Here is a 16,760-nt window from a genome sequence, read left to right on the forward strand (position 1 = left end):
CAGGCAGGGCCCAGTAGCACCTGAAAAAGGAATTCATACTCTTTAAAAGGCTGTGACTCAAACACATTTAGGGACTAAGGGAGTATCCTGAAAATGGCAAAGACATTTCTGCTTGTTGTATGTTAATAAAATATAAAAAGACGTTTTTTAAGTATGGTAATTATTCATATCTGTCCCATGACATACCCAGAAGCTTAAAGAATAATAAACACCAAAGTATAAACACAGAATCCAGTGAGCAAGCCAGTCCTCCAGATGAGCCTTCTAATTGGGTGTTTGCACAAAATAAGATCTCCATCCATTTAATGAGGAAGGCCTTCTCTCTTAGGGACAGCATTTGCCATGAATGCTACAGTTATTCCCCCTCTGGCATGGCCAACACAAGTGCCCCAAACAATCATTCTTCTCTGCCCAAGTTCACTAACACCCTCTCTCTAGTCTCCTATCGCCAGCCCTTTCCTGGTTTATTTTTACACTGTTGTCTGTTCTCTGTCACCAGTTTGATGACACTCGACATCAACAAGTGGCATCAAATGGACACCAGAAGTCTGTGGAAAATAAAAGGAATCAAGAGGTGCTCAGCCTGCTTTGTAGAGACATCTGCAACTAGGCACTTTGTGATAAGGAAACTGAGGTGTATGGGTTACTTGAGAAGACTCCTAGCCAACTAACCTCAATTACACAGTATGGTTCGAGGATCACTGTAAGAAAGAGTGGGACACCTATATGAAGACCCAAACCCTGATGCATTTTCTAGGAGGTCACCCCACTCCATTAAACCATTACAAGCAGGATGACTTTAAAGCAGTAGATATCCACTGTCCCCTGGACTGAAGGTGAGGGGTCCAAAATCAAGATGATAGCAAGGCCATGCTCCCTGTGAAACCTCCTGTTTATCTTTGTCTTTTCCTTGTTTCTTATGAATTGCTGAACATTCTTGGCAGTCGTTGGATAGCCGCTGCTTAACCTCATCCTAGGCTCCATCATCACTTGCTTTCTCCCTGTGTTTACTTGAAATTAGGGGCTTAATTTATCTTATAATTAGGACACAGTTCAATGCATGGTAAAATATAAACACCCATGTTCTCAGACCAGGGACATTCAGCCTACAGTGTTGAAATGTGATGAAGACCTCAGAGTATATCTTACTCCTTCATGACCATGACAACTGGACCATTGTCCTTCATACAGGAGGACCAGTGCTCCTCAGACAGGAAGACCAGTGCTCCTTGGACAGTTGGCCCCATCCTAGGCATCTTCCATAAGTTAACTCTCAAATACTATGACCAACCCTGTGGAGCTGACACCATGGTACCTGCTTGTTTGAAGGAAGGAACCAAGGCAGGTGCAGATGAGCAGTTTATGTGATGTGACCATACCACGAAAGGAGGCAAATACAGCCTTTGTGCGGTTGACCTGAACAAAGTATCTCATTTCAAAAACAGTACACTATATCCTATTGCATTCACTCCAATCTGCACACTGAGGATTTGCCATCCTCTCTACTAACAGCTTTGTTCTGTCTTTCTCACCCCCCCCCCCGTGTACAGACTACTATAGATCACCCCCCGCCACTCACAGACTACTAATTCTGATTCGAGACCCAGAAGTTTGTACTTTCACAATCGCTCTTGAAAATTCTGAAGTCTTTTATTAGTGTTTGAGAAACTGTACCTCAGGAATAAGGGAGAAATAGAATGCTGCGGGGAGAGAGGTGGGGAGAGGGAGACAGGGAGAACAGAAAGGAATGGCAACTCAAACCCTCCCCCCCCAATCACTGAGGTTCTGGTCAGCAAAGAATGAGGTTGTTGAAGACAGAACAGGAGGAGGGGAGATGATAGCCAAGCTAAAGTTCAGGCTTCTCACTGCAGACCTTATTCTGCCCTGTAATCTACTCTCCGAAATACTTCACTTGCTCACTCTCATCCTCTTGTGCTAAAGCTCTGCTGGTGGATGCATTCTTTCCCCTGCTCCCCAAGACACAGTCCTGGGGACCTCTGAAAGATGAAGTTTCTCACATCTTCCACTGAAAAGCAGCAGGCCTCCACGCCAAGAACATGAAGCAATGTTCCTATGTCAGTTTTACATTCCTCTAAAGTCTGGGTGGGTCACCGAGGAGTTCACATGATTGTGGGCATTTATAACGTAATCCAGACCCTCTGCCTTCAGCACTGGCTGTGAGAGCACCTCAGCCTCTTGCCTGGCGCTGCCAGCTTTGCCCAGTAAAATCTGCTTCTGAGAAAACACATGGGAATCACAGTAAAGTTCCTGTGTGCTGGTAGCATTTAACTGTGCTCTTTCTCATACTCCACCATACCCACATGGTATTATTCCATTGGCTTCAAAGACCTCTCAACATGTTGGAAATTTATGTGGGAACAGAGAAGGGAGTTGGAGTTAGAATGCACGCTCTCTGTGTGTGACTAGATTTGGTACACACATTAGAATTTTTAAAATGTGTATTTAATTAAAATAAACATGCATTGATTTTTATTGGATATAGAGTGATAGTTACACCACGATTTCTGCTGACTTTTTTCTTTAATAATGAGCATGGGCATTTATTTTGAACAATAATCCATGTCTGTAGGTTGAAATTAGGAAAAGCTTTTCTGAGAGTGTTTCCATTCATTTATTCATTAGCATCCAGGAGCCATCCAGCATAAAAGGAACTCACAGAAAGAAGGAAGGAAGTCGGGGCCACAAGGCCCAGAGTACAACATAGATACAACAGGGCTATCTTTAACTGTAAGGAGTCATGACATGCTCCAATAAAATTCATCCCTGAAGAGAGAAAGTCTTGTTTAAAGTGAAAGCCCTTGGTGAGATGGAGAAATAGCTCAGTTAACTCTAATGCCGGAGCATACCGCACTCTTTCTAACTCTGCAGCTTCCTGAAGTCATGTATATACTGACATACAACAGACAGACAGGCTTTTAGTCTTAGCACTCAGAAGACTGAGGCAGGAGGATTTTAAATTCAAGATGAGCCTGAGGCACATAGGGAGATTCTGTCTGAAATAAGAAAAGTGCAGACCCCAGACCCCACTCCAGAAAGTCTGATCAGAGTGCTACCTGAGAATATAAGTTCTAACAAATTTTTTTCCCTTTGAAGATCCTCTTGCCTTGTTACTCATGTTGAGAACTTCTGAAAATCAAGTTCTTGCACAAGTAGTGCATTTGGAGTATTAGATTTAAAGGTCTAGATTTGGTTGTCTGGGTGCTTTTCTGCATTTCTGACCTTTAGGCAGGATTCTCCAGAAAAACAGAACCAATGCAATGTATATAAGAGATTTACTAGACTGACTTACACTACAGGAGCTGCGTATCTTAAAACAAGAATCTGCACACTGGAAAGGCTGAGAAACCAGTTGCTTCTCAATGCAGAAAACTGGATGCCTCAGTAGTCAAACAGGTGCTAAAGGAGCAGGAAGATTTCTGGAGGGCTGCTAGTATCCTGTCCACATTGGAAGGTCTAAGAAACTGGAGTTGGGTATACTCAGGAAGGAGAAAATGCTAGCAGGCAATGTTGCTTTTCCTTCAGATCTGTTTATGTCTCAATCACCATTGGATGGAACCACCCAGCTTGAGCCAGTTAATCCTCTCTGCCTAAGGTGTGTGTTGGATTATAAACCTTAGGTTAATTGTAAATCCTATTAAGGTAACAATTAAGATCCGCGATCAGATTTAGTTACAAGCTCAAGCCATTTGAGGCATCTGGGTGGATAGTGTTACACAAACACTGAACACGGTCTAATTATTTCTTTGAGATTATGTGGATTGTAGAAAGTTTAAGATAATGTATTTCCTTCTCATACACTTATATACTTTAGCCTCAGCCCAAAAATTTAAGAAATTGTGTATCTATCCACTCTACATGTTTCTATATAGGTACGAAAGTTGAGTTGTCTAATATAAAAGACATAAAGTAAAAAACAACATGAAAGGGGCTTGCATTAGAATTGGATTCATTGTCTATCTCTTCATATCCAGTTATCTTCAAATTTAGAAATGTATAGCAACAATTATCCATCATTTTACATTTTCTGTGTGGTGTGACTTAGCTCAGGGTCTCTCACCAGGCGCAATCCAGCTGTCAGTACTAAATCCCCACAAAGCCAAACTGGGGGAGGTGTCACATCCGACTTATCAACATGGTTAGTGACTCATCCTTTCCTCTCAAGCTGCTGGACTGAGGTTTCCAGTGTCTCAAGAGTTGCTAGCTGGGGCCTCCTCTAGATCTTGCCCATGCCATCCCCTGAGAAGGGGACCCAATCACGGCAGTTAACTTCCAACAGAGCAAGCCAGAGAGCAAGAATAGCACACAAGAGAAAACATTATGGTGCTTTCTAAATTCTTCAGAGACTCCCCAGCACATTTGAAGGACAATCTGGAAAGAAACCCGTGACATCCACTTTAAACACTATTGTATTTTAACTTCATTTTTATAAATGAAAAACTGATTGGGCTGCTTCATTCATAGCTAACTTGTCGTTCTGATATTAATGTAAAGTAAACATCTCCTGAATAAAGCTTGGCTAAAATCTGTAGGAATTTGTGGCAGTGTGGAAAGGAAAGGTAGAGGCCAGACATGTTTCTAAATGTGCACGTACTATGCCTAGCAACAGAGAGGTGTGTTCTGGGAATGAAACCTAGAGCGGTGGTTTACACTGATGTGTGAACACACCACATGGGAGAAGCTAAGTGGTGGGTATCTCTGGCATTGTTTCCATGTCTGGTCAATGGCAAAAGGAGCATCTTTTCTATCCCTGTGTCCCTTCACTCATTCATGTCACCTCATGGTGATGAGATGACATCACTTTATGGAGTCAGCACATAGTATCCTAAGCAGGATGAAAGGGATCTCCTCATAAGCACTGGTATCTTAAGGCATATGAAGATTTCCTAGGGCCTGGAATGATGGCTGACAACTTGAGAATGGTCACTGTTCTCACAGAGTACTAGAGCTAGACTCTGCCACCCACATATGGTGGCTTGAAACTGCCCGGAAGTTCAGCTTCGGGGAATATGATGTCCTATCCTGGACTCTGCCAACATCTGTACACATGCTAGCATGCACAAACAAGTTCACATGTGCACGCTCGCAGGCGCGCATACACACACAAATAAACAAGCAAATAAAAAAGTAAACAAATACTCCTTAAAAGAAAAGCTCTCTTGACATTTCTGCCCAGCAGACTAACTTAAATCTTATTGGTCAGAACTGAATCACATGTATATTCTCAACAAACCACTCACCAATGTACTACTGTGGCAATGCCAGGTATAAATTAACCATGATATAACTCTGAGATCAGAAGACATTTTCTTTTCTTTTCTTTTCTTTTCTTCTATTTTTATTAAATTGGGTATTTCTTATTTACATTTTAATTTCTTTTTTTAAATAGTAAATCATTAATTATTAAATAAACATACATAGAATACTTGAAAAGAGTTCATAGTCCCAATTTAAAATCTGCTAAAATGTTATTTATCAAATTGCAACTTCACTATTTCTGGCTTTCAGGTCTATTTTGTTTTTTTTTTTAATTTATTTAATACTTAATAATAATTCTTTGGCTTCCGGGCAAACATCCCCCTCCCCCCTCCCCTTCCTTATGGGTGTTCCCCTCCCAACCCTCCCCCCATTGCCGCCCTCCCCCCAACAGTCTAGTTCACTGGGAGTTCAGTCTTAGCAGGACCCAGGGCTTCCCCTTCCACTGGTGCTCTTACTAGGATATTCATTGCTACCTATGAGGTCAGAGTCCAGGGTCAGTCCATGTATAGTCTTTAGGTAGTGGCTTAGTCCCTGGAAGCTCTGGTTGGTTGGCATTGTTGTACATATGGGGTCTCGAGCCCCTTCAAGCTCTTCCAGTTCTTTCTCTGATTCCTTCAACGAGGGTCCTATTCTCAGTTCAGTGGTTTGCTGCTGGCATTTGCCTCTGTATTTGCTGTATTCTGGCTGTGTCTCTCAGGAGCGATCTACATCCGGCTCCTGTCGGTCTGCACTTCTTTGCTTCATCCATCTTGTCTAATTGGGTGGCTGTATATGTATGGGCAACATGTGGGGCAGGCTCTGAATGGGTGTTCCTTCAGTCTCTGTTTTAATCTTTGCCTCTCTCTTCCCTGCCAAGGGTATTCTTGTTCCCCTTTTAGAGAAGGAGTAAAGCATTCACATTTTGATCATCCGTCTTGAGTTTCATTTGTTTCTGATTTTGTTACTTTGGACACACTCTCTGGGTCCTCTCGTTAGTCTGGCTAAGGGTTTATCTATCTTGTTGATTTTCTCAAAGAACCAACTTTTGGTTCTGTTGATTCTTTCCATGGTCCTTTTTGTTTCTACCTGGATGATTTCAGCTCTGAGTTTGATTATTTCCTGCCTTCTACTCTTCCTGGGTGTATTTGCTTCTTTTTGCTCTAGAGCTTTTAGGTGTGCTGTCAAGCTGCTGACATATGCTCTTTCCTGTTTCTTTCTGCAGGCACACAGCGCTATGAGTTTTCCTCTTAGCACAGCTTTCATTGTGTCCCATAAGTTTGGGTATGTTGTACCTTCATTTTCATTAAATTCTAAAAAGTTTTTAATTTCTTTCTTTATTTCTTCCTTGACTAGGTTATCATTGAGTAGAGCATTGTTCAATTTCCACGTATATGTGGGTATTCTTCCCTTATTGTTATTGAAGACCAGTTTTAGGCCGTGGTGGTCTGATAGCACACATGGGATTATTTCTATCTTTCTGTACCTGTTGAAGCCTGTTTTTTGACCAACTATATGGTCAATTTTGGAGAAAGTACCATGAGGAGCTGAGAAGAAGGTATATCCTTTTGCTTTAGGATAGAATGTTCTATAAATATCCGTTAAGTCCATTTGGCTCATGACTTCTCTTAGTCTGTCTACGTCTCTGTTTAATTTCTGTTTCCATGATCTGTCCATTGATGAGAGTGGGGTGTTGAAATCTCCCACTATTATTGTGTGAGGTGCAATGTGTCTTTTGAGCTTTAGTAAGGTTTCTTTTACATATGTAGGTGCCCTTGTATTTGGGGCATAGATATTTAGGATTGAGAGTTCATCTTGGTGGATTTTTCCTTTGATGAATATGAAGTGTTCTTCCTTATCTTTTTTGATGACTTTTAATTGAAAATTGATTTTATTTGATATTAGAATGGCCACTCCAGCTTGCTTCTTCTGACCATTTGCTTGGAAAGTTGTTTTCCAGCCTTTCACTCTGAGGTAGTATCTGTCTTTGTCTCTGAGGTGTGTTTCCTGTAGGCAGCAGAATGCAGGGTCCTCGTTGTGTATCCAGTTTGTTAATCTATGTCTTTTTATTGGGGAGTTGAGGCCATTGATGTTGAGAGATATTAAGGAATAGTGATTATTGCTTCCTGTTATATTCATATTTGGATGTGAGTTTATGTTTGTGTGCTTTTCTTCTCTTTGTTTTGTTGCCAATACGATTAGTTTCTTGCTTCTTCTAGGGTATAGCTTGCCTCCTTATGTTGGGCTTTACCATTTATTATCCTTTGTAGTGCTGGATTTGTAGAAAGATATTGTGTAAATTTGGTTTTGTCATGGAATATCTTGGTTTCTCCATCTATGTTAATTGAGAGTTTTGCAGGATACAGTAACCTGGGCTGGCATTTGTGTTCTCTTAGGGTCTGTATGACATCTGTCCAGGATCTTCTGGCCTTCGTAGTTTCTGGCGAAAAGTCTGGTGTGATTCTGATAGGTCTGCCTTTATATGTTACTTGACCTTTTTCCCTTACTGCTTTTAATATTCTTTCTGTATTTTGTGCGTTTGGTGTTTTGACTATTATGTGACGGAAGGTGTTTCTTTTCTGGTCCAATCTATTTGGAGTTCTGTAGGCTTCTTGTATGCCTATGGATATCTCTTTTTTTAGGTTAGGGAAGTTTTCTTCTATGATTTTGTTGAAGATATTTACTGGTCCTTTGAGCTGGGAGTCTTCACTCTCTTCTATACCTATTATCCTTAGGTTTGATCTTCTCATTGAGTCCTGGATTTCCTGTATGTTTTGGACCAGTAGCTTTTTCTGCTTTACATTATCTTTGACAGTTGAGTCAATGATTTCTATGGAATCTTCTGCTCCTGAGATTCTCTCTTCCATCTCTTGTATTCTGTTGGTGAAGCTTCTATCTACAGCTCCTTGTCTCTTCTTTTGATTTTCTATATCCAGGGTTGTTTCCATGTGTTCTTTCTTGATTGCTTCTATTTCCATTTTTAATTCCTTCAACTGTTTGATTGTGTTTTCCTGGAATTCTTTCAGGGATTTTTGTGTCTCCTCTCTATGGGTTTCTACTTGTTTATTTATGTTTTCCTGGAATTCTTTCAGGGATTTTTGTGACTCCTCTCTATGGGCTTCTACGTGTTTATTTATGATTTCCTGGAATTCTTTCAGGGATTTTTGCGATTCCTCTCTGTAGGCTTCTACTTGTTCTCTAAGGGAGTTCTTCACGTCTTTCTTGAAGTCCTCCAGCATCATGATCAAATATGATTTTGAAACTAGATCTTGCTTTTCTGGTGTGTTTGGATATTCCATGTTTGTTTTGATGGGAGAATTGGGCTCCGATGATGCCATGTAGTCTTGGTTTCTGTTGCTTGGGTTCCTGCGCTTGCCTCTCGCCATCAGATTATCTCTAGTGTTACTTTGTTCTGCTCTTTCTGACAGTGGCTAGACTGTCCTATAAGCCTGTGTGTCAGGAGTGCTGTAGACCTGTTTTCCTGTTTTCTTTCAGCCAGTTATGGGGATAGAGTGTTCTGCTTTCGGGCGTGTAGTTTTTCCTCTCTACAGGTCTTCAGCTGTTCCTGTGGGCCTATGTCTTGAGTTCACCAGGCAGGTCACTTGCAGCAGAAAAGTTGGTCCTACCCGTGGTCCCGAGGCTCAAGTTTGCTCGCGGGGCGCTGCCCACGAGCTCTCTGCGGTGGCAGCAACCAGGAAGATATGCGCCGCCCTTTCCGGGAGCCTCCGCGCACCAGGGTTCCAGATGGCGCCTGGTGTTTTCCTCTGGCCTCCGAGATGTGTGTGCAGAGTGCAGTCTCCTCTGGCTTCCCAGGCGTGTCCGACTCTCTGAAGGTTCAGCTCTCCCTCCCACGGGATTTGGGTGCAGAGAACTGTTTATCCTGTCTGTTTCCTTCAGGTTCCGGCGGTGTCTCAGGCGCAGGGGTCCTGCCGCTCCTGGGCCCTCCCCTATGGGAACCCAGAGGCCTTATACAGTTTCCTCTTGGGCCAGGGATGTGGGCATGGGTGGGCAGTGTTGGTGGTCTCCTCCACTCTGCAGCCTCGGGAGTGCCCACCTGACCAGGCGGTGAGGTCTCTCTTATTTACATTTTAAATGTTATTCCTTTTCCAGGTTTCTATGCCATTATCCCCCAACCCCTCCCCCTCCCCTTCTATATGGTTGTTCCCCTCCTCATCCACCACCCATTACTCCCAGACCTTTGCTTTACTCATCCTTTCAAACATTGGAACAAATCTTTCTTTTTCTCCATCTTTATTAAATTGGGTATTTCTTATTTCCATTACAATTGTTATTCCCCTTCCTGGTTTCCAGGCCAACATCTCCCTAACCCCTCCCTCTCCCTGCCTATATGGGTGTTCCCCTCCCCATCCTCCCCCCATTGCCGCCCTCCCCCCAACAATCACGTTCACTGGGGGTTCACCCAGGGCTTCCCCTTCCACTGGTGCTCTTCCTAGGATATTCAATGCTACCTATAAGGTCAGAGTCCAGGGTCAGTCCATGTATAGTCTTTAGTTAGTGGCTTAGTCCCTGGAAGCTCTGGTTGGTTGGCATTGTTGTTCATAAGGGGTCTCGAGCCCCTTCAAGCTCTTCCAGTTCTTTCTCTGATTCCTTCAACAGGGGTCCCGTTCTCAGGTCAGTGGTTTGCTGCTGGCATTCGCCTCTGTATTTGACATATTCTGGCTGTGATGAGGCATTTTCAATTACCTAAGTGCTTAAGATTCCTCTGGGACAGCAGTGTCACTGTGTGGGACAGACAGCAGATGGATCTTCAGTGAACATCTTATAGCTGCTTAGTTAGCATTGTGTCCTACACATACATCTAATCATGATAATAATGTAGTGATATACATTTCATATGTTCTAATACAATCACAGTTTTCACTAACAGTATAAAACTATATTTCCCCCACTAAAATCAAATGTGGAAACATTGTTGTACATACAACCACAAAGGTACTTAAATTCATCTTGACTGTCTCTTGTTCAGAAAAAAAATGGTCCACATTTGAAGAAAAAAAATATGATTGTGGTTCTTTCATTCCTATATACCTGCAAACTCTGACCAGATTTGAGCTTCAAACCAATCTCTTGTTCACATGGACAATTGGTTGTCATTTCTGGGATAATCAGTAATAGATCTTCCCTGTACTGAACGCAATGGGCCATTGTACTCTTTGTACACTTTGCATGTTTTGTTCACTTTGTACACTTTGTACACTCAACCAGTTGTGTGCTCCCAGGATATTTGTAAATCACTATGCATTGTGTATCTTTTGAACCCAGATTTCAATTTTACTGATAATTTTGCATTTTTGACTTTTTCAGTTTTGCTCTTGAAATAATGACATTTTTAAGAAATTAAAAAAAAGATATATTTTAAAGGAATTGAAAGAAAACTTTTAATTTCTCGTTTTCATTGCTTTGGGAAGAATTTATTATTATAACCTTGCAAATAGACAATGATAAATAAGTTGGACAGAAACGTCGTTCAAGTATTGGTCCAATTTCCCTTATACCCCACCACTTTTCACTATGTGAGTGCGTGTGTCTGTGTGTCTGTGTGTCTGTGTATCTGTGTGTTAGAGGACATATCAGAGGTTGTTTCTCCAAACCCACTCATCTATTTTTATTAAGGACAAACTCTCTCACTGTCTTAAACTCCCCAATTAGACTAGTGTGGCTGGCTTGCTGAGCCCTATGTCTGGTGTGGGCTTTGGTTTGTTCGTTTGCTTGCTTGCTTGCTTGTTTACTCTTAGTTTTTTAGTGTGTTCTGAAGACCAAACTCATGCCTTTGTGCTTGCACCTGAGCTATCTGAATTCTACAATCTGTTAAACACACACACACACACACACACACACACACACACACACACACACACACGTAAATATTTACCTCAATCTAGTTCTAAATGAACTGAGGAAAAATACAATAAAAATAAATCCATTTAACTTCATTTACAAAATTGCAATGAAACCATTTTGCATATTATACTATTAGGACATTGGGCAATAGAGAAAGAAACAGAATGTTCTAGAAAACAAACTTTAAGACTGGTAAGCGTCATGTACTTTCTCCAAAGATATTTTGGTGTGCTAAATCAAAGGTGGCTCTTTGGCACTGAGTCGCAGACTGAAGGAACCTAAGCTCTAGCCTAGACTCTGGGCTCTGCCGGGCTGCAGCTGGTCAACATCAGTTTCTGTGGATTTCAAACTATGCTAGAGCCCCTCACATAGCAGTTTCTTTCTCTGCCTTCCTCATGAGAGTTGCCTTTATTCTTGTGCTTCATTTAGTTTATCTAAAGCCTAAGAAGTAACTGCAAGTGGGAAGGTGAAAAGGACTTTATCTAACTAGGATCCCCTATTGCTGTGCCTGCTTCTGTCTTTAGAAAGTTGCCATTTGTCTTTGTTTTGTAAAGTGACAGGAACCTACTGTTCCAGGTCACCAATGCAAAGAAGCACTTGTAAGTGCTATGTGACTGCAAGTTTGGCTGATTGTTATCCCAGTGGCTTCCTAAAAGGGACTTCTGAAGCATATATGATTCTTGGAGCATTGGTATTTGTCGTGATCGTTACCAGAATCTATATTCTCAATTTATCTAATTCTAAAGTGAGGTTCTGTCCTGTTAAATTTTTTTCTCTCTAATGTTCTCCTTGCTCTAATGTCATGTGTGTTCTCCATAACAGTTTGATCTGGAGTTCAGAGGTCATCCTTTGTTCCTCTCTTGGAAATAACCAAGTCCTAAGAGTTTTTGTCATAATGTCCAGGAACTAGTTTCTCTTTGATCTCTTATTTCCTTTCCACCATTTTTCTCCTTTCTCACTTCCTTCCTTCTTTCTTTCTTCCTTTTTTTCAATAACCACTTTCTCATCTTGACTGTGCCATCTTCACTTGGGCTGTGCCACAGTCTCCTTGTTGGTTTCCTTTCCCTTTAGTCCAACACACACACACACACACACACACACACACACACACACACACATCCCCCTCTCAAACATCATTCACACACACCTCAGACACACACAAACAACTCAGCACACATATAACTCAGGCACACACACACACACCTCTCAAACACACACATACACACATTCACACACACACACACACACACACCTCTCAAACACACACATACACACATAAACATTCACACACACAAACAACTCAGGCACGCATATAACTCAGACACACACACACACACACACCTCTCAAGCACACACATGTACACATTCACACATACCTCAGACACACACACCCAAGCAACTCAGGCACACATATAACTCAGACACACACACACACACACACACACCTCTCAAACACACACATACACACATTCATACACACCTTAGACACACACACACAAACAGCTCAGGCATGCACATAACTCAGACACACAAACACACACTCTTACATAATCACATGCATTGTCACATTGATCTGAAGAAACTCTGTAACTGTAGTTGCTCTTTCCTACTCTAACATCTTCATAGACCTTCATTATATGGAAAACAATGCCCATTCTAGCCTCAACCTGTCTCTCTGATGTGTTCACTCTGGTCACCTCTGCCTGGGACACTCCTGAGTCTCATTCTTGCTTGCTCCTGAGCCTTGGCTGCCAGCATTGCCACGTACCTTCCTTTCTCCATCACATACATTTCCAAAGCTCTGCTTTACCACCTACAGTCATCTCCGTGCCTCAGCCCATAGTGTCCTAACTCCCTGAAAGGATTCTGTTAATCCTGTTACAAAAGTCATTAATGGATTTGTCTGATTCGAAATGTGTCTAGTACTTAATACTGGATTATGATTGTCTTTGAGGGCAGTAAAAACTTAGGTCACACTCTTTACCTCTTCCTGAGTGTTGGGTGTCCTTACTCATGTTTCTGAGTTTCGCTTTACCTCACATCCATTTGTCCTGAAAGCTGTAATCCTCAACTGAAGACATAGTCAAGAAGTATCTGACATGTATGTTAAAATGCTTCTCAGCTCCACCCTAGAATGATCAGATCTGAGAACCCATGTGTTCATGTCCCCAGTGAGGCCCAAGGAGGCAGAAGCAGTTGACGGCTGTGGATCGCCTTGCACAGGGCTGGCACACAAATAACCATGCCATGTGGTATTTTCCCCTTTTCTTCTATTCGCACTCACGGTTTGCCCCTTCTTTCTTTCAGATTGACTTTGAAGATGTGATTGCGGAACCAGAAGGGACACACAGTTTCGACGGCATCTGGAAGGCCAGCTTCACCACCTTCACTGTGACAAAATATTGGTTTTACCGCTTGCTGTCTACCATCTTCGGCATCCCTATGGCGCTCATCTGGGGCATCTACTTTGCCATCCTCTCTTTCCTGCACATCTGGGCAGTTGTACCGTGCATCAAGAGCTTCCTGATTGAGATTCAGTGCATCAGCCGTGTCTATTCCATCTACGTCCACACCTTCTGTGATCCACTCTTTGAAGCGATTGGCAAGATATTCAGCAATATCCGCATCAGCACGCAGAAAGAGATATGAGTGACATTTCAGGGATGGAAGGCTTTTCTCCCCCTTACTATTCCCTTGGTGCCAATTCCAAGTTGCTATCACAGCCGTGATTTCTGAATGGTTTGTCTTGGTCAAGAACAAAGAATTCATTCCCTCCATTTTCATGTATACTGCTTGTCTCTCCTGAGCTACTGCATCTATTTTTGACAGTCTGGAATGTTTAAACCCATTCCTGCTCTCCCGTTCCTTTGTGGATCATTGTTTCATTGGCTAAAATATAAACATGTTGTTGAAAGATACTTTGAGAAAAAATAGGAAGACTGGGAGGCGGAGGATGAGTGCCAACACCCTCGACTGCCTGCTCTAGGCGATGAGGTTATAGAAAGGGAAGAGTTTCAGGATATGGCTGTGTGTGTAGGGGGCATGAAGGCAGGTTATAAACAAATATATCCCAGCTGCCTAAGGAGTTGGTTGCTGTCCTCACTCTTAACAATCCAGTGGGATCTAGTGATCAACATCAGTTTGGAGACTCTAATCTTCATGCTCATGTATTCATCCTGACATTTTAACTTGTTATTCTGTGTGACCGAATACTTGTTATACCTAGAATACGACCTAAGTGCCTTCTGATTTCTCATGATTTCTTTTCAAACAGGGTCTAAGTCATCTACTTGCATTTTGCCAGAAGCTCTCCGGAAAACAAAGCATACAAAATCTACTTGCTATTTCTCTGTACTTGTTTCTGACTCTGAGACACAGAACCTGTTGAAGTTGATCTCTGCGCTTGGTTTTGTAGCGTCTTTCTCTATACTAAGCCCAGTCAACATTAACCCAGTGAAATGATTCAAAGCAGACAAACGGGGCTGAGACCTCCCTGGAAGAAATAGGAGCCAACTTTACTGGCCACTCAGCACTGAATGAGGCCCTCGGGTCTATTCAGTTTCACTTATTTTCAAGAATAATCACACATTCCCGACTCTTACGCTAACCCCTCACCAGGATGGTTTAGTGACCAACCAAGATGGCTTAATGACCAACCAGGATGGTTTAGGGACTCAACCCTGTGCTCCCTTTTCAGCTGATGAGTGAGCCTTCAGGGAGGGGTGTCAAAAAACGAGTCTGCCAAAGCAAGATTGCCAAACCTGTTGCAAACGCAACCCCCTTCTAGGCATAGCACAAGTAATAGTCTGTAACGCTGCGAAGCCTGACCTCTCCCCCTGCCAGGAGCCTTTGGCCTAACTCAAGCACCATTTTGTTCAGAGAGAAGATGGGGGAGGGGTGGTAACAAAAGCTTGAGGTAATGTTCTTGCTGGAATAAGTTCAAGTCTTTCTGAACCCAAACTGTGGAATTTCACCTGTGTACCTGAGTCTCCAGAATCCTGCCTGCCTGGGACACCCAAAAGGCTTTTATTCCCCCTGCTCACATGACAGCTCTGCCCTTGGGGATATTTTTAAGACTGCAGATAGGCCTTTGTTTTCACTTTCATACATTTATTGGAACTCTGCTTGACTTGTGTACTCCTTCAGTTTTGCTGACACTTTACCAACCCGCTACCTATTTTGATTGTTCCCATTTGAAACAGACACTGGCATGGCCACAGTTTGACTTTTTAAACTGTGTACATAACTGAAAATGTACTAGACTGTATACCTGTTTAAATGTAGAGATATCCTTTATCTTTATATAAGGAAAATCACTTGGGAAGTGGTTCTACGTTTCAGTCTTTAAACTGTGTTCCAAGACATGTCTGTTCTTCCTAGATACTCAGTCTTATGCAAGTCAATTGCTGATCCAAAAGGTTACTGAAATTTTATATGCTTACTGATATTTTACACTTTTTTATGCTGCATGTCCTATAAAGATTTCAAATCTGCACAATAAAATTGTTTAACAGTAAAGCAGTTTTAGTGTGTGTGTCTGTCTCTCTGTCTGTACGTAGTAAGTATGTGTACAATGAGTATTTGCATGTTTGTATTATGTTTGGGGATAGCAAACATAATATTAAAAATTAATTTAAGTGAGATACTTCTGCTAAAAGTCATTGATTGCTATTCATGGATTACGTCAAATAGTTTAGTTATAACTGGTAACTATTTAAAGCCATTTTAGTAATTTATACAATGATTTATTATCTATTACTCTGAGTCCCAATAATCATATGTCATGGATATTAATATTGTCATCTGGTTCCACCTAAATTTACATTTGTAATTCTGTATTAAAGTGTTCTAAAGACTCAAGCCCACAGGATAGAGATAGAAATGATAAAGATGGAGAAAGCATTTATCAAAAGAACTTAGCTTTATATTTGGGATACTGGCAATTTCTAGAAGGTGAGCTATGGATCCAGCTCAGGGGCCTATGAGACCCAGGCTCAAGAAAAGCTAGTGTCTGGTTTTCTTGAAAACTACTGTCTGGTTTCCACTGAAAATAGTGGGAGGAACTGATGTACCATTTAGAAGGATTCAAACAGGAGGATCTCCATCTGACTTGAGGAAATGTCAACTTCTTGTTCTATTCAGACTTTCAGCTGATTGAATGAGGTCTACTCATGTGGAGGAGGGCAATTTGCTTTATTCAGTCTAGCAATTGAAATAGCAATGCCATTCAAACCGTTCTTGAAGGAACCATGACATAATGGTTGACCAGATATCCGGACATTTCAAGGTACAGTCAATTTGACAAATGAAATGAACCAGTACAGCTAGCTTCCAAATTCAATCTAGTTTTTAAAAATCTCTAATTTCTCTCAGTTAAGAAAAATGCATGAACATTACCTGGTTCCTCTCTTTTCTCAGAAAGCATGGGAGCTTCTCAGCTGCCAGTTCTGCATAGAAAATAAATTTATGCATCTATTTGTTTCCACTGCACACACCCTGATCATCACCATTTGATCCAGGCAGAAGTGAGACTTCCACTTAAAGGAGAACAAGTGAAGTGTCCTTAGACAGTATCTTTCTGTTTGTGATATGAATGTCTCATTGTTTACATATGAGAAAATCACACTGTAGCTTGGTTCAGCCAC

The 16,760-nt window shown here is 41.7% G+C and overlaps 1 protein-coding gene across 3 annotated transcripts in view; it reads left to right on the forward strand.

Annotated features, from left to right (window-relative positions):
• Cav1 (caveolin 1) overlaps positions 1-15,633 on the forward strand; it is a 33,079-nt gene extending 17,446 nt beyond the window's left edge. For all 3 annotated transcript variants that reach the window (NM_031556.3, XM_006236130.4, NM_133651.2), the window contains one exon: positions 13,423-15,633. In NM_031556.3, coding sequence (NP_113744.2) covers positions 13,423-13,764 — 342 coding nt within the window. In that variant the 3' untranslated portion in view covers positions 13,765-15,633. The remainder of the gene's footprint in view (positions 1-13,422) is intronic.
• Positions 15,634-16,760: the final 1,127 nt, after the last annotated feature.

The sequence above is a fragment of the Rattus norvegicus genome, chromosome 4 (assembly GCF_036323735.1).
Source record: "Rattus norvegicus strain BN/NHsdMcwi chromosome 4, GRCr8, whole genome shotgun sequence".
NCBI classification, from domain to species: Eukaryota; Metazoa; Chordata; class Mammalia; order Rodentia; family Muridae; genus Rattus; species Rattus norvegicus.